The sequence below is a fragment of the Carettochelys insculpta genome, chromosome 8 (assembly GCF_033958435.1).
Source record: "Carettochelys insculpta isolate YL-2023 chromosome 8, ASM3395843v1, whole genome shotgun sequence".
Taxonomy (NCBI): Eukaryota; Metazoa; Chordata; order Testudines; family Carettochelyidae; genus Carettochelys; species Carettochelys insculpta.
In genome coordinates, this window is record NC_134144.1 from 75,804,310 (window position 1) to 75,831,055 (window position 26,746).

At 44.7% G+C, this 26,746-nt stretch overlaps 1 protein-coding gene across 1 annotated transcript in view; it reads left to right on the forward strand.

The window, feature by feature from the left end:
- The window catches only part of LOC142017056 (unconventional myosin-X-like), a 262,366-nt gene that overhangs the window by 40,586 nt on the left and 195,034 nt on the right, over nt 1-26,746 (forward strand). The window contains exons 7-12 of the mRNA XM_075001671.1: nt 273-357; nt 3,661-3,764; nt 4,696-4,825; nt 10,788-10,906; nt 23,283-23,429; nt 23,995-24,095. Coding sequence (XP_074857772.1) covers nt 273-357; nt 3,661-3,764; nt 4,696-4,825; nt 10,788-10,906; nt 23,283-23,429; nt 23,995-24,095 — 686 coding nt within the window. The remainder of the gene's footprint in view (nt 1-272; nt 358-3,660; nt 3,765-4,695; nt 4,826-10,787; nt 10,907-23,282; nt 23,430-23,994; nt 24,096-26,746) is intronic.

Sequence of the window (26,746 nt, forward strand, 5' to 3'; positions counted from 1 at the left end):
AGTGGTGAGGCACGTGCGTGGAGTGGGTGAATGGCACTCCCTGTGTGCAGCTCTAGGGAGGAGCCGCCTTTAAAGGCTCCAAGAGCCGCAGCTTGGCCACACCTGTATTCGCCACAGTGCTGTGTCCTAATTGCCACATGTGGTAAGTGGCGAACATATTGGCCTGACAGATTCCCTCAGAGCCCTGCACTTGCAATTTTCTTCACTACCCTGAAATCTAGCTCTGTGGCTTTCACTTGCTACCAGCTCTCCTCCCATTTTGTTCATTGCAGAATCGAGTTGTGCACCAGAACCTGGGAGAGCGGAACTACCACATCTTTTATGCGCTGCTAGCTGGTGTCAGTGGGGAGCAGAAAGGTAACTGATCTCTTGACAAGTGGGCCCTTTTCAAACAAAATAAATTTTAATGCTGCCAAATGAAAAGTTGAACTTCCAGAAATTAAGAGACCAGGACACACCTGCAAATCTGGGTGTTGTATCCTGGAAAGCAATGGCTCTGAAAAGAATTTAGGGGTCACTGTAGACAAACAGTTTGTAGAGTCCATAGAGCAATGCTGTTGCAAAAAGAGTTAATTTGATCCTTTGTATAAAGGGGATTCATAAGTAGGACCAGACAGGTAAATCTGTGTGCCATTCATGAGACGGGTACTGACGTACTACATGTAGTTCAGGTATCTGTATTTTAAACCAGACTTTGAAATATTGGATTTGTGAGGAGGAGAAAGGCACAAAAATAATGTTTGAGGGCTAGACAAATTTCTTATTGCAGTAAGAAACTTAAAGAACACAATCTGTTAAATTTATCACAGAGAAGATTGGACTTGATTATAGTATTTGAGTGTACAGAGAGGCATAACAAGAACCAGTGTGTGGCCTCTGAAGCTAGGCAATTTCAAATTAGGAATAAGGCACAAATTGTTAACAGTGAGGGTGATTAACTATTGGGACAAACTTCCAAGGAAGATGAGAATTCGCCATCTCTTTAGACAATGACTAGTTGCCTGTTTGGAATAGGACAGACTACCAAAAGGAGGCTGCCAGGCAACTCTCCAATACCACATTCCACTGATCCACTGTCCCAGGATCCCACTGAGGACTATGGAAAGAAACTACAGCATCTGCTCAAGACCTTCCCTATAAAAACACAGGAACAAATCTACACAGACACACCCCTAGAACCCCAACCAGGTTTATTCTGCCTTCTACCCAAGATCTATAAACCTGGGAATCCCGGACGCCCTATCATGTCAGGCATTGGCACTCTCACTGCAGGATTGTCTGGATATGTGGACTCTACTCAGACTCTATGCTGCCAGTGCTTCCAGCTTTCTTCAAGATACCACCGACTTCCTTATGAAACTACAATTCATTGGTGACCTCCCCAAAAACACCATCCTGCCCACTGTGGATGTAGAGGCCCTTTACACCAATATCCCACATGAATATGGACTTCAAGCTGTTAGGAACATTATCCCTGATGAGACTAAGGTGCAAACGGTGGCAAAGCTTTGTAACGTTGTCCTCACCTACAACTGTTAAAGATTTCAGCTGGCCCCTTACAAAAGCAGCTTCTCTGCTCTGGATGTTAACACCTTCACATTAGAATCTGACAATGGGCCACATGCCCCCTGACTGATCTGACTTGTTTTTCTCCTCTCTTGATGTATACTACTGATAAAGGGCCATTTCCACTCTGACTGAATAGACCTTGTCAGCTCTGGCCCTCCCTTTTTCTGGGACCCCCCCACCTCTTTAAATACCCCTCTGAAACCCCCCCCCCCACTCACTCATGCATCTGACAAAGCAGGTCTTTGCCCCCAAAAGCTTATGCTCCAAAATATCCGTCTATAAGGTGCCACAGGAGGTGTTGTTCTCAAACAAGCAGACTAACACAGCTACCTCTCTGATACATATGTTCTTGTGTTCATCCCTCACACAGCAAGGTGGCAGTCTTTCTAAATTAAATAACAGGACTTTGCTTGGTTGATAGACACTGCTAGGGTACCCAGAAGGAGCGAAACGGGAGAGAAGAGAAGTTGGATATCGGTTGCACTAGAATGGAAAGGGAGTTCCACATGAGAGGAAATGGGTGAGAGCTGTCTGAAGAGAGGAGGGCACAGAACTAAGCTAAATTGTTTTAATTGTGCTAATTTTGACCTGTAATGGGGTAAGAGAAACACCATCTGAAAGATGAGGCTGGAGTGGGTGGCAATATACCATGGATTTATTAGCACCTCAAAGAGATAGAAATTAAAGTCATATGAGTAGAAGAGAGAATATAGAGTGTTATGATGTCAGAAGTATTCAGTTTGGTTCTATCCTATTGATATTCTATAGTGTCTCAGCGACTTCCAGAGCCATGCATTAAGTGACATGACTAACGTCACCTGTTACATATGCTTTGTTCTTCTGTGGCAGAGGGTGGGAGGGGGTTGTGTTGTCAATACAGTGTGTTCTTTTGGAAGGATTTTTCCCCCTTCTGTTTGCACTGCTATGTTTGTTAGGGAAGACTGGTTGGGAAAGTGCTCTTGACACTTGGAGCAGAAGGTGGAAGGTGCCTTGGCAACGGCCCTTATTTCTCACTGTAGTTCATTCCTCAGTCTTGGACCAGATACGATTAATCTGTACAGTAGAAAATTCCACTGGGCCTGAGAAATGGAGCGGGTCACCCAGTTTTTATGTCAGAACTTTTGGTGTTCTTTTAGATAAGCTGGGCCCAGTCCATTAAGCTCATTGAAGACAAGGACCAAGACCTCAAATGTTATTCTCTCTTCTGTAGGCAGATAACAGAACATTTAAATATACCCCGAATGGTGTCTATAGTTTAAAAAAAGAATGCTTAAATATCCAAAAGTGCAGGAAGCTGAAGAGTAGTGGGTGCGTTGTTATGGGCCAAGTATTGCTCTTACTGAGAGGACACTGCCAGCAACTTCTTTAAGGCTTTTAATTTTTTGCAGTTCCCATTTTAAGGTTGGTAATGTTGTGCCTCTAACATCTCTAAGCAGTGTCCTCTTTAAATAAGGCGGATTTTTGTGTTTACAGAATTTATCTCAATGAATTCTCTATGGAGAACGTTGAGGGCCTCCTTAGCTGTACACGTTTGTACAGAATGCCCATTCATTTCAGGATTCATAGTAACAGAGAGGTAGTTAACAATAGATTTCCTTTGTTATTAAAACTCTCCAGGGACTTGCTCAGCTGACCTCACTGACCTTCAGTTTCTGACCCTTCTCTCAGCTGGTGTTGACCTCTTTGCTTTTCCACACAGATTCGCACATTGTTTTCTGTCTGTCCACACTTGTTTTTGTTGAAAGGTGGGAGAGTAGCTGGTCAGGTGAATCCCATTGGATTAGTTCTAGACCCCTTCTTCCTGTTCTTTTCAGTATTCTTAGCAGTGACCCCCCCCAGGTATAAAAAGGGGAATGGTCTCTCTAAATCAGAGGCGATGCCAGGCTTGGGATACTTGGAGCATGGCCTGGAATAAAATCTTGATGTGGTTCAGTAATTACCACTCTAAATTCAGTAATTCAGCTCAAAAGTCTTCCCCTCTTTAGCATCATTTAAAAGAAAAAAGTAGCTAAGGGTGTCAGCTGATTCCTGAATAAATTAACACTTCTTTTCCCTCTTTCTCTGTCATGTTGGGGAACTGGCCCACTGCAGAAGCCCTGTGTCTGTCTGAACCAGAGAGCTATCACTACCTGAACCAGTCCGGCTGTGTGAGTGATGAGAACTTGAACGACACAGAGATGTTCAATAAGGTTATGGTGAGTCCTTCTCATTGGTCACACTAGACACTTTCTGTGTGATCTTGTAGCAGACTCTTCAGAGTAATTTTCCTCCTCCCTGATAGAGTTTTTCCCCCTGTGGTTAGATCATTTTTGGTACAGAGTGTGGTCTAACCCTTGAAGACCAGGGAATGAATTAAAATATGAATGGAACAGGAATATTTCCACAGACCTGAAGCGCAGACCTGAAAATGGGTCAGCCTGAGAACCCAGTGCATCTGCTGCAGGGCCTGAGAGAGTTAGTGGCCCTGTCTCCAGGCATGGGGAGCACAAAACTGCCCAGTTGTGTGATGTGATGCAGTGTCATGTGACCTGCATGCCTTGCTCTGGTATTTCACGTGTGTTACCCAGCATGGCTCATGCACTGCATTGTCTGTCCTGCAGAGGTGCTTGGCAAAAAGAAGGGAAGCTTTCCCTGTAACAACAAAAGTAAGACAGGAGGTGAAGGTTATGAATGTTTCCTAGTCAAGGGATGTAATTACATAAATGTTTAAAACATTTAGTGTGAACATTCCTACTTCTGTCTTTGTAAATTGGACAGAGCTGTCTTTGTGTTGGGTGAAAACAAGACCTAAGAAGCATATTTAAAATATATTATGTAAGGTAAACAAGCTTGAACTAGCAATGACATTAAGCCATGGTGATTTTAATGTAGGGGCAGGGGTGAAACTGGGTGGGATGAGTCTGGCAGTCAGAAAGCCCTATACCTAGGTAAAATTTGTATGAGAAAGGTGATTAGAAAAGGTCTAACAAATTAGTAAATATACAGCCACTCCCTGAGAAATGGATTGTATGTTCTCTAAGAGAGTCCTTCCATCTGAGTGACTGTGAGTCTGAGCTTTTCAGTTTAAACCATAGGGGTGTGGTTCTGCTGATATAAGTAATGTTTTGTCTGTGCAATTTTGAGTAGACTGCTCTGGAAGTGATGGAGTTCAGCGCTGAAGAGATACGTGACATCTTAAAACTTCTCTCTGGCACTCTGCAGCTGGGAAATATTGAGTTCATGACAGCTGGAGGAGCCCAAGTTTCAACTAAAGCAGGTAAGTGTGATCCTCTGAACTATACACCCTGCTGTCAAAGCCCAGATAGCTTCTCATCATGGCTCTCTTCTTACCTCTCGCTCTTTGATAACCTAGCTTTCAGACACATCACCAAAACAGTGGTAGCTTAAGCCAGTGAGTACATTGTCCAAGTTCTTCTGATTGTATCTTGATCCGGGGCCATGGCTCCAAAGCCTGATACATCAGCCTAGTTAAGACCTGGCCCTGAGGTCCCTGTCCTCTCCTCCCATTGCCCTGAGACTGAGTCCATGGACACATTATAATTTATGACCTGTGTGTAAATAAAAATGTGCAGATATTTAAAAAGAAACAGAAATACGCAGAGATTTAAAAAAATATCCATCACAGATTTACATGCATCATGGTACTGATCACCCCTGGAGACGATCCACAGACAGAGGTAGCTAGTCCGACAAAGATTCTGTTCCTAAACAGGTAGAAGTTTAAAAAAAAATTGTAAAGAATGTACAGAAGTACATATAAAGGAACTTTTAAACCTTTTTTTATTTTATTACTCTCATCCTCCCTCCCCTCTTTTTCTTGGGGTTTTTGTGGCACTGAAACAGACACTCATTTGCACCTTGATTTAAACTAGATTGTAAGGTCTTCTGGGCAGAGGCCATTTCTTCTGTGTTTGTGTATTATGTTGCTCAGTGCTCTTGACTGGGGTCTCTGATCACTACTCAAACATAATACCATTGCACATTAGGTGCAGTCAGTAGTGCATTCCAAGGCTGATTGTAATTCATACCATTCAACATGAATTTGTGAGGAGAAGCAGCAAAAATGGTGCAGGTGTTAAACGAAGAAGGGAAGCGGTACGGACTGATTATGAACATCGATAAAACAAAAACAATGGTATTTGGAGATAAGAAAATAGGAAGGAAGATCAGTGTGGATGGTATTGAACTAGAAAATGTAGAGAAGTTCACATATCTGGGGAACAACATAACGTATGATCTTGGCTGTAAGAAAGAAATAGTGACTACAATAGCAAAAGCTAGAGCAAGTTTGAAGGTGATGAATAAGATCTGGAAAAGCAAAGTAATTAGCTTAAGAGTGAAGCTGGGCATCTTGAAAACGTGTGTATTCAGCAGCATGTTGTACGGATGTGAGATATGGGTGATAACAGAAGATTTGAAAAGAAGAAGATTGGCGTTTGAAAGGAGTTGTTTCAGAAAGATTCTAAGAATAGGATGGATGCAGAAGGTCTGCAATGAGGAATTATATAGGAGAATACAGGTGAAAGAGAACCTGCTGCAGAAGGTTATAAAACAGAAGCTACAACTATTTGGATATGTTTGCAGAATGAACGACGAACGAAAAATCAAAACCCTAGTATTTGGCATAATGGATGGCTCGAAGAGGAGAGGCAGACCCCACAGATAATGGACAGATGATGTAGTAGATTGGTGTGGAGCTAGTCTACAGAAACTAAGCCACTCTGCACTGGATAGGGAAAGATGGAAGGAAATAGTGAGAGAGGCATCAGACACCAACGGGCCCACAGTTGATGATGATGATGATGAAATGAACTTGATACGATTCTTTAACAAAATTACAGGTGTGGTTGATGAAAGTAAGTGTGCTAATATAAGACATTTGGACTTGAGTAAGGTATTAGACCTAGGCCAGGGGTCAGCAACCTGCAGTTGAAGTGGGTAAGGCCTGGAGATGAGGATAACACCTTTCTTACTGGTACAAACCATTATGTATGCGCCATTCTTAAAATAGGGGTGACAAAAAGTATGGTTTGATGTTATTTATTATGGACTGTCTCATATTCACATGCATTTCAGCTCTTGAAGTATTGATTTTGCGACTGAGTTTGAAAAAATGGCTGTTTTTGCTATTTTGCTTGCCGACCTCTGACTTAGGCCTAGGTTAATTAAAGGTTTAGGAGCCTGAGTCCCATTTCTATGCCCTGGTGCTATCTGCAAAACTCCTGCTTGAGAGCCAGGGAGATTGAAGTGTTCCCCCACAGACTTCTGTACATTACCGTTCCTGACGTCTGATTTATGACAGCCTGCCAACCTTAAACAAATCCTCACCAGCCACTACAAATCACAAACCAGTGACTCTAGGCCTGGAATCAGTCCCTACAACAGTCCTCGCTGCCAACTCTGCTCATATATCTACACCAGGGACTTCATCACAGGGCCTAACACCAGCTATGCCATCAGGGGCTCCTTTACCTGCACATTTACTATTATAATATGTGCCAGCAATGCCCCACTGCAATTTACAGTGGCCAAGATGGATAGTCTCTCTGTAAAAAAATAAATGGACATAAATCAGACATCAGGAACAGTAACGTACAGAAGCCTGTGAGGGAACACTTCAGTCTCCCTGGACACTCAGTGGCAGATTTAAGGGTGACAGTTCTGAAACAAAAAAATTTCAAAAATTAAATGGAGAGAGAAATCTCTGAGCAAATTTAATTGCAAATTTGACTCCATTAACCATGGATTAAACAGGTCTGTGAGTGGCTCGCAGCTTACAAAGGCAGTTCCTCTGCTCTGGGTGCTCATATCTCCACATTAGACTCTGAGAGAGGCTCACATCCCCCTGTCTCATCTGACTTGTTTTTTCCTCTTTTGATAAGAACTGTTGATATTGGGTCATTTCCACCTTGCTGAATAGACTTTGTCAGTTCTGGCCCTCCCCGTTTACTGGGACCCCACTCTTTAAATACCCCTCTGAAACCACACCCCCCTTCCACTCTTGCATCTGATGAAGCAGATCTTTGCCCACGAATGCTTATGCTCCAAAATATCTGTTAGTCTATAAGGTGCCACAAGATTTCTAGCGTTTATGTTGGTGTATTTCGGGTGATGCAGTGTTGGTGTGGACACTACATGACTTACAACTGCTGTTAGTTGTCTTCTTAAATTGACAAGGCAGCCAACAGCTAGAGCCCATGGAAGCATAGGGTTGGAAGAGACCTCAGGAGGTCATTGAGTCCCACCCCCTGCTGAAAATGTGTAATTTCTTTTCCTTTTGGTGCTCCAGCCCTGTAGCACCCATGGAGTTGGCGCCTTCCTTATTGAAGTGCCTGGACCTCCAAAGTGCAAGGCCTGGAGTGGTCACCCCAATTCGCTGTGCTCAAGGGTGGCACCACCTGTAATAGACCTCTAACCTCTGGCTGAGTGAATGAAATCTCACATCATGAAAGACTTCACGTTACAAAGGATTTACCATTTACACTGGTTTAAACCTGCACATGACCCCCTGGTACAGAAAAAGGTTTAACCCACCTGGGGGAAACCGGGGTGATCAAAACTGAGGGAAAATTCCTTCTGGACTCCAGATATGATGATCAATTTGACCTTGAGTATGTGGGCAAGACCCAGTAGGTAAATACTTGAGAGAGAATTCTTTGTAGAACTCAGACCTCTCTATCTGATGTCAGCAATTGTGTATTTTTTATTACAGGCAGTTGCTGATGGGCCACATACCATTGTAGGCAGTTGTGGCATAACATACCAAAGCAGGTTAGAGGAACACCTGCCAGTCTGTATGGTGTTTGGCCCTGCTGTGAGGGCAGGTGACTGGACTTGACCTCTCAAGGTCCCTTCCAAGCCTATGCTTGGTCAGGCTTAGTCTTGAAGCCAGTTTGGTTTTTGCCCTTAATGCTCTTCACAGGAGGTCACTCCGGAATTTCACTCCCCTGCTGGTTAGAAACCTTTGCTTAGTTTCAAGCCTAAACTTGTTGATGGCCAGTTTGTATGTATTTGTTTTAGTTTTGTTCTGAAACTGTTAAGTGGATTTCCAGTGAAGAGGCTAGCATGGTTTTTTATGGAGCAAATGGTGAGTGTAGACCTAACTTAATGATTGCTCCTCTGAAAATGCCAGGTAGATTACATCTACTGCATACCTTTGTATTAAAATATATATATATATCTTCTCATAGAAAGTTATTAGCAACTTTGTTACTGCTTCTGGAATAGAATAATTGAAACAATTGTTGAAAAATCTACAATTATTTTCTATTATTATTATAGGCTACTGCAGTTCACCAAGTTTGGAACAGATCATTTAACTTTAGAAAACACAGGAAAAGCCCTTCCTTATCTCAGAGAACAACCAGAAGTCCTGTGGCACTTTAGAGATGGATATTTTGGAGCATAAACTTTTGTGGGCAAAGTTCCTCTTCATCAGATGCATGAGTAGTATGTTGCGGGGGGGCGTGTTCAGAGGAGTATTTAAAGGGGGGGTGGTCTTAGTAAGAGGGAGGGCAAGATCTGACAAGGTCTATTTAGTCAGGGTGGAAATGGCCCATTATCAGTAGTATACATCAAGAGAGGAGAAAAAACAAGTCAGATCAGTCAGTGGGGATATGGCCCATTGTCAGATTCTAATGTGGAGGTGTGAACTTCCAGCACAGAGAATGCTTTTGTAAGGGGCCAGCCACTCCCAGTCTCTATCTAATCCTTGGTTGATGGAGTCAAATTTGCAAATGAATTGCAGCTCAGAGATTTCTCTCTCCATTTTATTTTTGAATTTTTTTTGTTGTAGGTCTGCTACTTTTAAATCTGTTACTGAGTGTCCAGGGGGATTGGAATGTTCTCCTACAGGTTTGCGTATGTTGCCATTCCTGAGGTCTGATTTATGTCCATTTATTCTTTTATGTAGAGACTGTCCAGTTTGGCCAATGGAAATTGTGGTGGGGCATTGCTGGCACATGGTGGCATATATTATATTAGTAGATGTGCAGGTAAGGGATACGGTTGATGTTCGGTCCTGTGACGATATTGTTGGTGTAGATATGTGAGCAGAGCTGGCAGCGAGGTTTGTTGCAGGGATTGGTTCCAGTTTTAGAGATACTGTGTTGTGATCTGTAGTTGCTGGTGAGAATTCGTTTAAGGTTGGCAGGCTGTCTGTTGGCAAGGACAGGCCTGCCTCCCAACATCTGTGAGAGTGAAGGATCATTGTCCAGGATGGGTTTTAGATCACTGATACTGCGCTGGAGAGGTTTAAGATGGGATCTGTATGTGATGGCAAGTGGTGTTCTGTTCCTTGTTGGGCCTGTCTTGTAACAGGTGGCTTCTGGGTACCCGTATGGCTTTGTCAATCTGTTTCTTCACTTCCTTAGGTGGGTATTGTAGTTTGAGGAAAGTTTGGTAAAGGTCTTGTAGATGTTTGTCTCTGTCTGACTGATCGGAGCAAAGATGTTTGTACCTTAGTGCCTGGCTGTATACAGTGGATCGTCTAGTATGCCCTGGATGGAAGCTGGAGGCGTGTAGATAAGCATAGCGGTCTGTTGAGTTTTCGGTATAGGGTGGTATTTATGTGACCATCGTTTATCTGCACAGTAGTGTCCGGGAAGTGGATCTCTTGTGTGGACTGGTCCAGGCTGAGGTTGATGGTGCGGTGTTGAAATCACGATGGAACTCTTCAAGAGCATCCTTCCCATGGGTCCAGATGATGAAAATGTCATCAATGTAGTGCAGGTAGAGGACGCGTGCTAAGGGATGAGAACTGAGGAAACGTTGTTCCAGGTCAGCCATAAAAATGTTGGCATACTGTGGGGCCATGCGGGTGCCCATAGCAGTGCCACTGATTTGAAGGTATAAATTGTCCTCAAATCTGAAAGAGTTGTGGCTGAGGACAAAATAACAAAGCTCTGCCACCATTTGTGCCTCGGTCTCATCAGGGATAACGTTCCTAACAGCTTGGAGTCCATCTTCATGGGGGGGGGGGGGGGGGGCGTATCTTCTTATCTTAATCACACTATTGATAGACAAAATTCTTCATTTCTGCATCAGGGTGCAAGCTGGGGGAAGTCACTGGTCTCCTTTGCAGAACATTGCATGCTCAGGCTGCCTGCCTGAGATTTGCAGTGTTGCGGGGGAGGAGGGAAACACAATCTGCTTATGAACAGAAGCCATTGTTATTGGTGTGAATGTGGGCAATTAAAGTTACTGTTCATCTGTCCTAGTACTGAACAATGCCAGCGACCTCCTGGGCCTAGATGCTTTTCAGCTGTCTGAGGTACTGACTCAGAGGTCCATGATTCTACGGGGAGAAGAGATAAGTTCCCCTCTCACCATGGAGCAGGTGAGTGTCCAGCTTCCTGTGCACTTGCAATTACATGCTCTGTCTCAGTGTTACTTCAAGAGTTTTCAGGTGCGTATGCTAAAGTGGAGAAGTGACCATCCTGAGGCCTCCAAAATGTTTAATAGAATAGTGTGTGCTCTGGCTGGGGATGGTGTAGGGTGGAGAAGGAAGATTGTGTGGGCATTTTTCAGGGACTAGGCAATGAAAACTTATGTGGGACTGAGTTGGAAAAAGTAAAAAGAGAAATTCATGTCAGAACCAAATCTGTGACTGGGTAATCTTTGGTGTGGAGCTGGGCTTAGACCCAGGATGGAGGGTGGGGATTGCATCCCCAGTAGGGTGGAGATCGTCGACTTTGTTAGCAATGTGCTGTGGGTACCTATTCCACAGATCCTGCTGCACTCTTGAATTGTGGGTTAAGCTCCTAGTGTTTGATGGGACAGAAAAGTGCCATGGATGGTTTTGGGTTTGTGTTGGCAGCCTCCCATAGAGCACTATTCTCCTCCCCCTCCCTTTGGAAAGCAACCACAATAAGTGTTTTCATGCCCTTCTTTCGTATCCACTGCAAGGCTGTCATGGAGCCCGTCCAGCTTCAGACTGTTGCAGGAGCCTGGCGAGGGGAAAGGAGGAGGCAGGCATGGCAGTACAGTTTGTGCTATCAGGGCTGTGTGTCTCTTGTGGCTGCTGTGTGCTTCCCCTGCACCCTTGTCTTGGACAATGAAAGTTTTCCTTCCCCAGCAGCCCAGGGAGGGAAAGCAGGAATGGCAGCATGGCTTGTGCTTTCCTCCTTGTGGCTATGTGTGTGGCTGTCACAGTCACCACATGCTTCTCTTCTCCACTCTGCTGGGACAGTGAAAGTTTACCTTCCCTGAGTGCCTGGGGAAGGGATCGGAGGGAAGTGATCAGCTTGTGGTATGACACCTTAATGCCCCTTCCCCTGCTTTCTCTCAGCTGCAATGCAAGCTATTAACCTCCTTAGAATAACAGACATTGATAAGGAATGGATGCTGATTGAACGTGGGCAGAAGGCTGGTCAGTATGCTGCACTGCTCTGTGGTGCCATGATGCCATATTACTTACTGGTGGCTTGGAGTGGAAAGCTGTCCTACTGGGGAGGCTAGAATAAAGCAGGCGTTCCCAAAATCTTTGAGAAGAATTAGCCTACTTGCCTGAGAGCTTTATGGATTCATGCAGGGAGGATCGTGGCTCTGTTCCCCGGACATGTTAACAAGTTGTTCTGGGGGTCCCAGGCTATGTAGGTACAGCACTTGCCACAGATCACACCCAACTGCCTTAACCCACTTGTAGCATGATTAAAAATGAGAACTCACCAGAGATGCCCTCCCTGCCATCAGGGTCTGGCTGTGAAAAGTCCTGGGAGGAGAAGATGGGATCCAAAAGTAAAAAAATGGTTCCTGGCTATTGGTGAGATCATTTGCTCCGTTCACCTGCTGACCATTGTTGTCATCCTCCTCAATGCTGTGTCCAGAGGTTCCCTGAGGAATGTCTTGGTAGGTATCCACAGAGCGTTTGGGGACAGTGGCTGGATCCTCCCACTAAGAATACCATGTAGCTGCCCACAGAAGCAGTGTGTTTGCAGCGATGACCCACAATGTCCATTTGCTTCCTTTGTCTTCTGGTATGCCTGCCTGAACTCCTGCCTGAGCTGTGTGTCCCTGGTATATCCTTTTTCCACCATGCCTGCACTTCTTTTGCTGCTTCATAGTGCTGCCAGCACACCTTCATCCCCTCCCCGCAGCAATAAGGTTCTGGAACTCCTGCATGTCTGGTGTACTGCCTGCTCTGCTTGCCATGCTGGCCAAAGAGGAATTGAAATTCAGACTTCTTCCAGGCCATTTCCTGCACACATGGAGAGCAGTGCAGCTGAAACTGCTGGCCAAAGTCGTCACATTGGTGCACTGTGGGAACCTCCAGGAGGCCAAGAATGTGGAATTTCACAGTGCTCTACCTGCACTACCCTAAAGTTGACCATGGAAGGTTGATTTTGGCATTACTCCTGATGAACAGCAGGAGTACAAAAGTTGACCTTAGGAGCCTTTTACATCAGCAGAATAGGCCCTGTGGTATGGACTGATTGCTTAGAAAGTTGATCTAAGTCAGCCAGTTTTGATTTAACCTTCTAATGTAGACCAGGCCCAAGGCCAAGGCTGCACTACCACTTTACTGCGCTGCAACTTTCTAGCTCCAGGATGTGAAGAAACTTTCTCACCTGTCCCCCAGCACAGCAGGTTACAGCACTGTAGAGCACCAGTGTAAACAGGCTTCCAGCACTGGTAGGTAGTCCCCTTGTGGAGATTGTTTATGTAGAGTGAATCTAAACTTATTGGATGATTGACTGCACTGTGGTTGATCTTTGGGAGTTCAGTTTTGCCTCGTGTAAAGATATGGCAAAATCTCTCTGTGCAAGCCTGAAGAGCCCCAGTCTACACAGGGTAAGAATGCCAATTCTGATACATCAGTTCTAGTTACGCTAATGTCAGAGCTAGAATTGCGTCTTGGAAATTGACTTTCAACTTAGTGTAGATGTAGCCGCCGAGTGCAGGGAGAGTTCTCTGCCAGCGCTCATGCTGTGGCCATAGTTTCACCTTAAAGCAGTGCCAAACTCCCACTCTCAGCAACATGGCCATCAGGTGTAGCAAGGGGCCTGGCAACAGCAGCAGGGTTTGGGCCTGCCCTCACATTTACCAGTAGTGTCGGGAAGCAGAGCGACCTGGCTCCAGCCTATGCCATTCCCTCAGCTCCCAGCCACTTCACTTGAGGACTTGGAGGAAGGGTGGAACCACCCTGCATGCACTGATGCTGGAGGGGAATAGAACAGAGTAGGTTGAGAGCCAAAGGAGCCATGTGGGTTGGGGCCAGATCACTCTGGTTCCCACGCCCACTGAGTGTGGGGTTGGATCTGAACCCTGCTGCCAGTTTCAGGCTGCCGTCCCAATCCTCCAGGCTGCTTTGGTCCTGCTGGGCTCCCCAAAGCATAAGGCACGGGCTTGCCCCAAACTATACAATGGATGGGACAGCTCTGACCCTTGTTGACTGTGTCTGAAATGCAGTGATCAGATGCTAAGAAAAATCCATTTACTATTACTTATGCAGCAAGCACAGTTTCCTTTAGAGTCTTTCACTATCAGTCTCTCTCCAGTGACCTATGTATGGATCTGCCAGATCCATTCCCCACCCAGGCTTCTCTGTACTGTGCCCAGCTATTTCCAGATGTCGTTCTGGGTACTGAGGATGGAACTGCCAGGAAATTCATATTGTGTAATATGTTTATTACCATTCTGAGCTTTGACATTTCAGTTTTGAATGGCGGGAGCTACACTGAAGTCAGGCAAGGCTGAGAGAATGAAAGGAGCCATTCAGAATATCTGTTCAGCCACTGTATGGAGAATGAAGCATTGCTGGGTTATTCCTGGAAGATGAAGCCAAGATGTTGTATAACCATACAGTTTGGCAAACAGAGCATTTCTTTTCCTGCAATTGGCTCACTAAAGGGGGATCTCTAGAAAGGGGGCTTTCTCCCCTTAAAATGAGATTGACCATGTTAATAGATGGAGAAAACCCCACCAGGGCCAATGCATCTTTACTTTACAGCTACCTCTTGGGGTGAGTTGGTATGCGTCTCAGGATGTGCCTGTGGCTGCTGGAGCTCAAGTGACTGTGTAAATGAGCAAGCCTCCCCTGAGCACTCTGACCTGGAATGTTTGCCTTCAATGTGCCAGAATGGGTAAAAAAGTAGGACCGAACTTGGGTGTGTGTCAGAGGGGCAGAGGTGGGGCTGGAAGGTTTCCTGATAGATAAAGAAAAACAGCAAAATGAGGGAGGACCTGGCATTGCTCAGGCCAGGTTTTATGAGGTAGCTGAGGGGCTAAGGGAGAAGCTGAATTATCTTGGGTGCTGCAAGGGAGGCTGGATTCTTTCAGTCCTGACTCTTTTCAAAGAGAGAAGTGAAGGATCTCTCACAACATTTGCAACCACATACGATGTGACTGGTGATTGTATTACATTAAGGAGAATATTGATGCATGTGGACGTGGAATCTTCTTCAGGATAGCATGTCAGGCAGCTTATTATGTGGTGGATGGTCTACCTTATTACTTCAAAGCAGTGGGCATAGAAAGTCTTGAAGAAGGGATCCTTAAAACTAGTAGTACTGTTGTGAAATTCCATCTAGGGCTAGGGCTTTGCATTAGAGGCCTGTGCTTTGGCTGAAACGTGAAAGAAACAGTTGGAATAGTTGCAGCTCAGATTTACTCACAATGAATATCTCAGTCAAGTCATTACAGAGTGGCAAGCCTAACTTCTATACCAGACAGATTGGCTGAAATTATAGGAAAGAACAGAATTATCAAATACATCCATGAGCGTACTTTGTTTTGGAAGTTAGCATGGGTCTTTTAAAGGGAAATTATGCCTCACCAGTTTAGCAGAATTCTTTGAGGGTGTCAGCAAACTTGGGGAAGGGTAATTCTGTGACAAGTATCAGAGGAGTAGCCGAGTTAGTCTTTATCTTCAAAAACAAGAAGTCCTGTGGCACTTGATAAACTAACAGATATTTTGGAACATAAACTTTCGTGGGTAAAGACCCATTTCATCAGATGCCTGAGTGGGGGTTCCAGAGAGTGGGATCTAAATTTATAGGCTCATGAAAAAGGGAGTCTCAGTTGAGAGGAGAGGCAGAGTTGACAAGGTCAATTCAGTTACGGAGGATGTGACCCATTATTACTAATGTGGAAGTGTGAACATCAAGAGAAGAGAAACTGCTTTTGTAATTGGCCAGCCACTCCCAGTCTCTGTTCATTCCTTGGTTGATGGTGTCAAATCTGCAGTGTCTCTTTGGAGTCTGTTTTTGAAGTTTTATTGTTGCAGGAAGGCTACTTTTAAATCTGTTACTGAGTGTCCAGAGAGACTGAAGTGTTCTTCTATATGTTTTTATACGTTTCCATTCCTGATATCTGATGTGTGTCCATTTATTGTTTTACATGGAGACTGTCCAGTTTGGCCAATGCATATGGCGGAGGGGCATTGCTTGCACATGATGGTATATATTACATTAGTAGATGTATGTATGTAGATGAATGAGCCCCTGATGGTATGGTTGATGTGGTTAGGTTTGCTGATGGTGCAGATACGTGAGACGAGTTGGCACTGAGGTTAGTTGCAGGGACTGGTTCCTGAGTTAAAGTTACAGTTGTGTGGTCTATAGTTGCTTTGGCCATTATCCTTGAAGACTCTTGGAGAGCCGGCGGAGATACTGGATGACTAGAAGAAGGCAAAGGGTACTGCCCATGTTTAAAAAAGGAAAGAAGGACAATCAAGGGAACTGTAGACGGGTCAGCCTTACCTCAATCCCTGGGCAAATAATGGAGGGAATCCTCAAGGAATCCATTTTGGTGCACTTGGAAGAGGGGAAAGTGATCAAAAGTAGCCAACATGGATTCACCAGGGGCAAGTCCTGCCTGATCAATCTGATTAGCTTCTATGACGAGGTAACAGGCTCTGTGGACATGGGGAAGTCAGTGGATGTGATATACCTTGACTTCAGCAAGGCTTTTGATACAGTTTCTCACAACATTCTCGTCCCTAAGTTAAGGAAATATGGATTGGATCCTTGGACTATGAAATGAACAGAAAGCTGGCTTGACGGTTGGGCCTAACGGGTAGTGGTCAATGGCTTAATCTCTGGATGGTGGTTGATTTCAAGTGGAGTGCTGCAAGGCTTGGTTCTGGGGCTGGTGTTATTCAACATCTTTATTAATGACCTGGATTGCACCCCCAGCAAGTTTGCAGATGACACAAAACTAGGGGGAGAGGTAGATAAGTTGGAGGGTAGAGAGAGAATCCAGAGTGACCTGGATAAATTGAAGGACTGGGCCAAAAGAAATCTGATGCGGTTCAACAAGGAGAAGTGTAGAGTCCTGCACTTGGCGCAGAAGAATCCCAAGCATTGTTATAGGCTGGGGACCGACTGGCTCAGCAGCAGTACGATGGAAAGGGACCTAGGGGTTATGGTGGATGAAAGGCTGGATATGAGTATACAATGTGCCCTTGTAGCCAAGAAGACTAACAACATACTAGGGTGCCTTAGGAGGAGCATTTCGAGCAGATCTAAAGAAGTAGTTATTCCCCTCTGTTCAGCACTGGTGAGGCCACATCTGGACTATTTGTGTCCAGTTTTGGGGCCCCCCATACAAAAAGGATGTGGCTTTTCTGGAGCAGGTTCAGCGGAGGGCAACAAAAATGATTAAGGGTCTGGAGCACAAGACCTATGAGGATAGGCTGAGGGATTTGGGCTTGTTTAGTTTACAGAAGAGAAGACTGAGGGGTGATTTAATAGCAGCCCTCAACTTCCTAAAAGCAGGGGTGAGAAACTGTTCTCAGTGGTGTCAGATGACAGAACAAGGAGTAAGGGTCTGAAGTTGAAGAGGGAGAGGTGTAGGTTAGGTATTAGGAAAAACTACTTCACCAGGAGGGTGGTGAAGCGTTGGAATGCATTGCCTGGAGAGGTGGTGGATTCTCCATCCCTTGAGGTTTTTAAGTCCCAGCTTGATGAGGTCCTGGCTGGGATGACTTAGTGGGGGTTAATCCTGCTCAAAGCAGGGGGCTGAACTGGATGGCCTCCTGAGGTCCCTTCCAGGCCTGTGATTCTGTAACAATCCTGTAGTGAGAGTGCCAATAGTTGAAATGATGAGGCATCCGGAATTTCCAGGTTTATGGGTCTTGGGTGGTAGAAAGCATAAACCTAGCTGGGGTTCTAGGGGTGTGTCCATGTAGATTTCTTCCTGTGTTTTTGTAGGGAGGGTCTTGAACAGATAGGATAGTTTCTTTGTGTACTTCTCAGTGGGATTGTAGGATAGTGACCCATAGAATGTGGTACTGGAGAGTTGCCTGGCAGCCTCTATTTGGTAGTCTGTCCTATTTGTGATAACAACACCTACAAAAAGATCTCAGCAAACTGAGTGATTGGGCAGCAAAATGGCAAATGAAATTTAATGTGGGTAAGTGTAAGGTAATGCATGTTGGAAAAAATAACCCAAATTACACGTACTACATGATGGGGTCAAATTTAGCTACGACAGATCAGGAAAGGGATCTTGGAGTTATAGTGGATAGTTCTCTGAAGACATCCACGCAGTGTGCAGCGGCAGTTAGTAAGGCAAATAGGATGTTAGGAATTATTAAAAAAGGGATCGATAATAAGACAAAAGAGATCATACTTCCCCTATATAAAACTATGGTACGCCCACATCTCGAGTACTGCGTGCAGATGTGGTCTCCTCACCTCAAAAAAGATATATTGGCATTAGAAAAGGTTCAGAAAAGGGCGACTAAGATGATTAGGGGCTTGGAAAGGGTCCCATATGGGGAGAGGCTAGAGAGACTGGGACTTTTCAGTTTGGAAAAAAGGCGATTGAGGGGCGATATGATAGAGGTATATAAAATCATAAATGGTGTGGAGAAAGTGAATATAGAAAAATTATTTACCTTTTCCCATAATACAAGAACTAGGGGACACCAAATTAAATTGATGGGTAGTAGGTTCAAAACTAATAAAAGGAAATTTTTCTTCACACAGCGCACAGTCAACCTGTGGAACTCCTTGCCCGAGGAGGCTGTGAAGGCCAGGACTCTATTAGGGTTTAAAAAAGAGCTTGATAAATTTTTGCAGGTTAGGTCCATAAATGGCTATTAGCCAGGGATAAAGTATGGTGCCCCAGCCTTCATAACAAGGGCAGGAGATGGATGGCAGGAGATAAATCACTTGATCATTGTCTTCTGTTCTCCTACTCTGGGGCACCTGGCATTGGCCACCGTCGGCAGATGGGATGCTGGGCTTGATGGACCTTTGGTCTGACCCAGTATGGCCATTCTTATGTTCTTATGTTCTCCTTTGTCAGCCTCTTGGATGATAATATCTCATTGGTTTCTGAGGCTGTTGATGGCATTGCATTCTGCATGGCTGAGGTTAAGGGGTAAGCACTGCTGCTTTTCCACATATTTTTGCCTGAGCATGTTGGCGGAAGCACTCTGTGTATAGGTCCAATCTGTCATTTCAGCCATTGGGGGTAGTCTGTGTAGAATTATTTTTCTTGTACTGTATGTGGGAGGATACCCAGCGAGTTGTCTTTGACAGTTGCTCGCTATATGTATTCCTCTCTTCAGGCACCATACACCTGAATCAGAAATTTTTTCCATGCTGTAACCATTGTCTCACACGAAAGTTGGGGATCTCCTCATGCTCCTGACTGAGGCCTCCCCAGTTTCTTCTTTCCACTGCATGGCCTCAGTCAGAATTTTGTGTCTTCATTCAGTTTGTTGTATAACCTGTGTAAAAAAAAAAAAAAAAAGTAAATACTTTCGTTTCTTACATAATAGTTAGTTAAAGTTCATTGAATACTTAGTAGGAAATTTTTCTCTTTCCCCTGACTGAGGAACCCTTACCAGGCTTCAAGACTATGCTTACAGTTCCAGGGTTGAAGAATTGCGTATCTTGCACTCTCTCATTCCCTATCAACAAGAAACATCAGCTCTGCCTCTGCTGTGTGGGTAAAGAGACTCTCTCTGTAAAGTGCAGTATCTGTCATTTCTTTCCCACTCAGAATTCAAAAAGCCTGTGAGCTTCACTTGACAACCTGATGGAGAAAACTATGAAACTTCTACAATCCAAGTCAGGGAGGTCCCCTCCCCAGTACATTGGTTTCCGTTAACCACCAGTGCCCTTCCAAGCGTGAGCCTGGGGGTGGAGCCTCCAACACCGAAGGCCAAATGCTCTTCTTCTAAGCCTACATCTACACTATAAGATAAATTAAATTTTATAATGCTGGGTTTTATAAATCAAATTTGAGTATCCTCATCCCCTCACAAAGTCCCCACAAAGTCGAGTTAGTGCTGCCACACTAAACTGCCAAACACTGATTGTAGCAGCAGTGCATTGTGGGAACCTATTCCACAGTTCCCTCAGCTCTGTAGCATTTTAGGCTTTTTCCCTGATGCAGGATGGAGGGAAAAATGCCCTGCAAATGGTTGTGGGTATGTGATGTCATCTTCCCACACTGTGTTGCCCTCATTCCCCTCCCAAGGAAAGCAAACAGCCATTTTTTCAGAAGGAAAGAAGTAAAATCGTGAATCCCAGGTGAGAGAAAACCAAACAGGCTGGCTTCAGAAAGTGACCGAAACACGTAAACTGGTTGCTCAGCTGCTTTTTCCCCCATTGAAAGAACACCTTCACATTACTCCCTTTAGGTTCAACTTTTGCCTGATCAGCCAGCTAATGTGCCAGGTAGGGGACTATCATGCCCACATGCCAGAATGATTCTGTGCCCTGAGATCACCCAGGTCAACTCGTCCCTCAGCTGCTTCCTCTGACCCCTTCACCACCCCTGCGCCTACCCCCGAGCCACACTAATGCAGAACCGTTTACCCCATCGGGAGTAGTGCTCTGACTGTGGCTGTAAAGTCTCTGGTGGGCCAGAGGCCCCACTGCTCCCAGAAACCCCGGCACTGAAATCCCTGATACTGCACTCCGTGCAGTACTGGGGCCCAACACCAGAGACATCTGCATTTCAACCCCCATCCCTATTACCTCCCTACCCCATGAGAGGGTATCATTTTCCGACACCTTTATCACTTGGACTTTTGACCCCTCTCCCGTCCCCAGCCTCTGCTCTATTCCCACTCCTGCCCCATCCCTTACACCGGTTCATAGTCCACTCCTGACCCTGATTCCCTTCATTCCCCTGATTCTCCTCCTCCCCCGAACCACTTTCACTGCCTGATACCCTCCCTGTTCCTATCCCCAGTGTTATCCCTGCTTCTGTTCCCTTTGCCCCTAGCTGTCTACCCACTCCTTGTCCTGTCATGACCACCGCTGGTGTCCTCCAGGAGATGATAGACCATCCATCTCTGGTGGACATCTGGTGCAGCCACCACCCGGACGAGGACACTGTGTTCACCTTTGTGTGGGTGGTGGGCCAGCAATCACCCCTCTGCCGGTTGGATTGCATATATATATCTCCCGTCAGCATCTTTCATGGGCCTACTCTTCTAGCATTTGGCTGGCCCCACTCTTAGACCACCACCTGGTGGCTGTGAAGGCTTCTGTCTCTCCAAGGAAGATGGGGCTGGCCTGTTGGCACTTCAGTAACAACCTGCTGGAGGATATGGGCTTTGTGGTTTCTTTCCAGGAGTTCTGGCTGGCCTGGCGTGGGCAGTGGCGTGGCTTTCCCTCAGCACGGCAGTAGTGGTATCTGGGAAAGGTGTGCATGTGGCTTTTCTGCCATGAGTATACCTGGGGTGGGGGGCAGCCAGCAGCAGGATGTGGTGATAGCGCAGCTGGAATGGGAGGTCTTAGAGCTGGAGAGGGGTCTGGCCACCGACCCTGGAGATCCATCGCTGTGGCACGTACTAGAAGTGGGAGGAGCTCTGTGCCCTCAATGACTTTTGGGCCCAGGGCACCTTTGTGAGATCTTGCATGCAACTCCTCCGGGAGATGGATCGTGGCTCCCATTTATTCTGTGCCCTGGAGAAAAAGAGGGGGGCTAAGAAGCACATCCTCTGCTTGCTGGCAGAGGACAGCACCCCCCTTTTGGATATGGTAGAGATGTGTGAGAGGGCTCGCACATTCTAGAACACTCTTTTGTCTCTGGATCCAAGTGATGCCAACACCTGCAGAGTGCTTTGGGATGAACTCCCAACTGCCAATGCAGGCGACCAGGACTGGCTGGAGCTACAGCTCACTCTGTCCAAGTTCTTGGATGCCCTCCTTCTCATGCCAACTAATAAATCCCCAGGCATGGACGGGCTGACTGTGGAGTTTCATTGCATGTTTTGGGACATCCTTGGCCCAGACCTCGTCAGCACCTGGGCTAAGTCCCAACTGAGCAGGGTCCTCTCTGTGACATGCAGATGAGCTGGGCTCGCCTTTCTGCCTAAAAAGGGGAACTCCCGCAACCTCAGAAACTGCCATCCCATCTCATTCCTCATCACAGATTATAAGATCATCACAAAAGCCATTTCACTCTGCCTGTGTGCCGTGCTGATGGATGTGGGTCCATCCAGACCAGACCTACACCGTCTGGGCCACACCATCTTCAACAACCTTCATTTGAGCTGAGATCACTTAGAGCTGGGGTATAGAGATGGTCTGTCATTCACCCTCCTGTCTGTTTAAAAGGGTGCACCACAAGTACCTCCTGGGCATTCTGCGGCCTTCAGCTTTGGGCCCCAGTTTGTGAGTTTTCTTCAGGTGCTGTACTCTGAGTGTTTGCTCAAGTTCAACTGGACCCTGACCGCACCAGTCCGTTTTGGGCAAGGAGTGCGTCAGGGCTTCCCACTGTCAGCCAGCTGTATACTCTGGCCATTGAGTTCTTCCTCCATCTCCATTGTAAAAGGTTGATGTGGTTGGTGCTCCATGAGCCAGAGATGCATCTGGTCCTTATGGAGCATACACTCATGACATATGCTCGTGACATACGCATTCTCAGTCCCCAGTAGGACCTGGGGTCTGCTAGTCTGACCTTGCTACACAGTTTAATTTAGTTCAGAATACGAGAGCTAAGGGTCACCAAAGTTATATGCATAAGTTTAAAACAAATATAAAGAAATACTTCTTCATATAAAACACAATCAACCTATGGAGCCTGTTGCCAGCTAATGCTTTGTAGGCCAGAAGTATAAATGGCTTCAAATAGGACCAGGTAAATTCATGGAGGCAAGGTTTATCAAAGACTATTAGCCAAGATGGTCAGAGACTCAATCCCACACCCTGGGTATCCCTAGCCTTTGATTTCCAAAAGCTGGGACTGGGTGACTGGGGATGGATCACTTGACAATTTTGATTTTTGTTTTTCGTTTTTATTCCCTAAGCATCTAGCCCTGGACCTGTTGGAAGACAGGATACTGGGCAAGATGGAACACTGACCTGACCCAGCATTGCTGTTCATATGTTTTTATGTTCTTAAGATGTCTGCGTTCTTTGACTCTGCATGTCCCCTCTGTAGGTCTACATTCTTGACTCAGAGGTTGAGTCTTTCCAAGTGACTGCAAGGTCTCTTGCCATTTTACATGCCCTTAGCATCTGTATCCCAGGTGTCAAGTGGACTTCCACTTGCTTCATTTTTGACTGTGCTGTGGCTAGGCCAGTAGTAGCATTGTGCAAAAGCAAGAATGCATATTAAACATTATATAATGTATAGTCCATGGAGCAGCCAGCCATACAAATGTCTTCACCCACCCTGTATGACAGTGAGATTACTCTGTAGCATGGAAATGTAGGTTGTAAAGTAGTGGCAGTAGTAACATACACATGCTCCTTCTGTCCAGCTATTATGACAGCTTTTTCTTCGTTATATGCTCACAGGCAGTTGACTCAAGGGACTCTCTCTCAATGGCACTCTATTCCCAGTGCTTCTCATGGCTCATTGGCAAGATTAATATGAAGATCAAAGGAAAGGAAAACTTCAAGTCTGTGGGCATCCTGGATATCTTTGGCTTTGAGAACTTTGAGGTCAGCACTTTATATTTCTGGGGGCAACTTTTTTTCTGAAGATTCCCTGGGGGTGTGTAGGAAATTTGTTAGGATGATGCCTGGTTTGAGCCAATATAACACATTGGTAATGGAAAACATTTTTCCAACGTGGATCCTCTGTGAGAGAGAGACAGACACACACACACACCTGGCTGACCTTCTGCAGTGCATTTCCTTCTGTGAACTAGTGGTTAGCTACCTTTCTGGGTGGATTGTCATAGACATTAATTGCACCTTGTGATGTGTGCACAGTGGAAGTTTGGCTTCTAACACATTCATTTTCTTACTATGTTCTTGTGGCAACAGGTAAGGGATACCTATTAACTAGCTGCCCTGTGACAGAATGAATGTGAGGTGACATCAGACTCTTTCACTCCCTTCTAATTATTCAAAAGCCAGTGTTCTGTCCTCAGAGTCCATATTGGTACTGTTTCTTAAATGCTGGCATTCAGTTTCCCTTTCACATTGTCCTCACAAGAAAATCCTTTTATAGAACTACAACCTGATTGTTAATTTTAGTGTTTTTGTTTCTTGTTTCTTCTAGATAAATAGTTTTGAACAGTTTAACATAAACTATGCCAATGAGAAACTCCAAGAATACTTCAACAAACACATCTTCTCCCTGGAGCAGCTGGAATATAACAGGTAACGAAGGAGAAGGAGCAGTACCTCTGCTTAAATTTAGGAAAGCAAAACCGAGAACAGAATTCTTCTCTAGTGATGCCCAGCATTTGGGAGGCTTTTCCTGTTGGACTTGCTGATTGCAGTGCATTAGCCAGTGAGTATGCTTTGGCTGTTTGTTAGAATGGGACTTCTGTCTTCAAGCAAGAAGTGTCTCAGCTCTTGCATATTTCTTCGTTTTTGTAGCATCAAAGATCAGGATCCTGTTGTGCTAGGCACTGTTCCGAGTGCTTAAGCTAACTCCCTGCTGTAACTCTGTATCTCACATAAGACTTTTGAGGCCACAATCTCACTAATGAATTAGTTCAAATAGCAAGGTTAGCCTCATTTCCAGTTTAAACAATAAATGGTTCCCTAGCACCTGAAACTTGGCCCAGTCTTACTGGAAGGATGTAAACTGAGGTAAACCAGGCCCAGATTTAAGATCTGTAAAATTTCACTTTGTTTCAAATTTGGTAGCACTCTGCCCCCTCCAGCTTCCTTCTGTTTCATCTGTACTCTCTCAGCTAGTTGATCCCAGCTCTTTTTTGTCACATGGTGAAGGTTTTTCCAAGATTTGCAGACTTTTTGTTTCTAAATCCATTGAAGTAGCAAAAATCCAAAAACTCCAAAACTGCTTCCCTTCCTGCAGTCTGTACTGGTGTTGTAACTGAACACATTAGCTCTATTGTATTCATTATAGATCCATCTGTTACAAGGTTAGAAGAGAAAACTGAATATTGGGCTTGACCTCCTGTGTAACACAGGCCACAGAACATCTCTGAAATAATTCCTGTTTGAACTCATAAAAACAACCAGTCTTGATTTAAAAATCACCAATGATATCAAATTGTTTTAACAATTACTCTAATTCTTAAAAACCATGTCTTATTTTCAAGTAGGGCTTTGGTATGAAAAGGAATAGGTCCTGAATGTGTAAATTATACAGGTTCTGAGGGCTTTTTTTCCCTTCATGCCTCTTCTACATTGGAAGTTGCTGTAGTTTTGTTTTTTAAGTTAAAAGGGTTCAGCAGCGAGCTCTAGCCAGGGTGTTCCCTGGGCTGGGCATTCTAGACAGCTATCTGCCATTAAAATATTATACTGATGCCCATCACAATAATATCTGATCTTCCTGAGAGAGGGCTGCCAGAGAAATATTCCACACTAGCTCCAAGACAGAAGCATATTTTTTTCTGAATGAGCCAATTGAATAGAGTCATTCAGACTGAATGTGAGCAGCTCTGTAAAGGAAAGCTGCTGAATAGATAATTCTTTAGGTTCTAAAGACTGCCAAAATACAAAGCTATTTATACCCCCACATCTGATTCTCTCATGGCAGGAAACACTATCTTTCCTATGAAGGGAGATTTTCCTAAAGATCAGATTGGAAGTTTCCAAATTCTGTGGTTAGATTTTAGAAAGGACTCAATGTTATGACTAATACTGCTTTTTGATATGCTAAAGACAGGACCTTTTGATTCAAGGTGTGAGCTAATTTCCTCAGGAGTCAGTTAATAGGTTCTGTGTATCACATTGCTCAGTTGGCCAGGTGTATTATGGCATCTGAGGCAAGATATAACATTTGAATGATAACTGACCTGATCTGACACAGTATGTTCTACATTTCCTTCAGTTTTGGAATAAACACTGCTGTCAAAAGAAATCCCAGAGTCTCAGTTAAATCCTTCCAATCTTGTAAGGCCTGGAGCCAATCTTAAAAACATGGATACGCTGAATTAATTTAATTCATGTCCAGTTAAGAAAAAGTCTTTTTTTTTTTTTGTTTTTGGGTTTTTTTTTTTGTTCCTTTTTGGTAGGCTTGTTCATCTTGGAAATTTCTAGATATTTTGCTTCCAGTACTCCCTCCATCTCCTACACCCTCCCCCACCCCCAGGTTGCCAACTCACATAAATTTCATTAATGGACAAAATGGGAAAGGATTATGGACAGACAAATTTTTTTACAGACATAATTTTTATACTATATTAAAGACAACATAAATGGCCAAAAGCGAAAAGTAATCATTGCCATTCATACATCACAAGAACAAGATGCTATTTAGCTCATTTTCATTTAGTTGGTCATGGTCCTGGAAGTTTAATCATCATGGATGCTTTAGTTCTTCTGCAAGTGAAATCTTTTGCAATTTTGGAATCGGAAAACCAATCAGCAACATTATTCAAGATTTTGTCCATCAAACTCAGTGGTAGGTTTTGTCTGGCTAACAAAGTTGCTGTTTTTAGTTCACATCCTGTGACCATTTCCTTGTGATTAGTCAGTGTTGTATTTACGTTAGCAATGAAACTCATAATTCCAGGGCTAGATCTCCTTGCGGACATTATTCTTTAGTGCTTACCACTTGGATCATGGCTACAAACATTTCGCACGCAGCCAGAGGCTATACTGAACACCTTTTCACACCAATGCATTTGGCACTGTGCTTGCTTTCACTGTCTGCGCAAATCCAATCTTTGAACTCACTGTCTGCTAGCCATGTGGATGAAAACATGCATACTCTACTTTTTGATTTCTTAGTAACTAGCTCTTCGTCAGGTGACAATTCACCGGAGTCCTCAGACTCGTTATTTTCTTCAGCACAATCCATTCTTTTCATAGATTTTTGACATTGTAAAGTA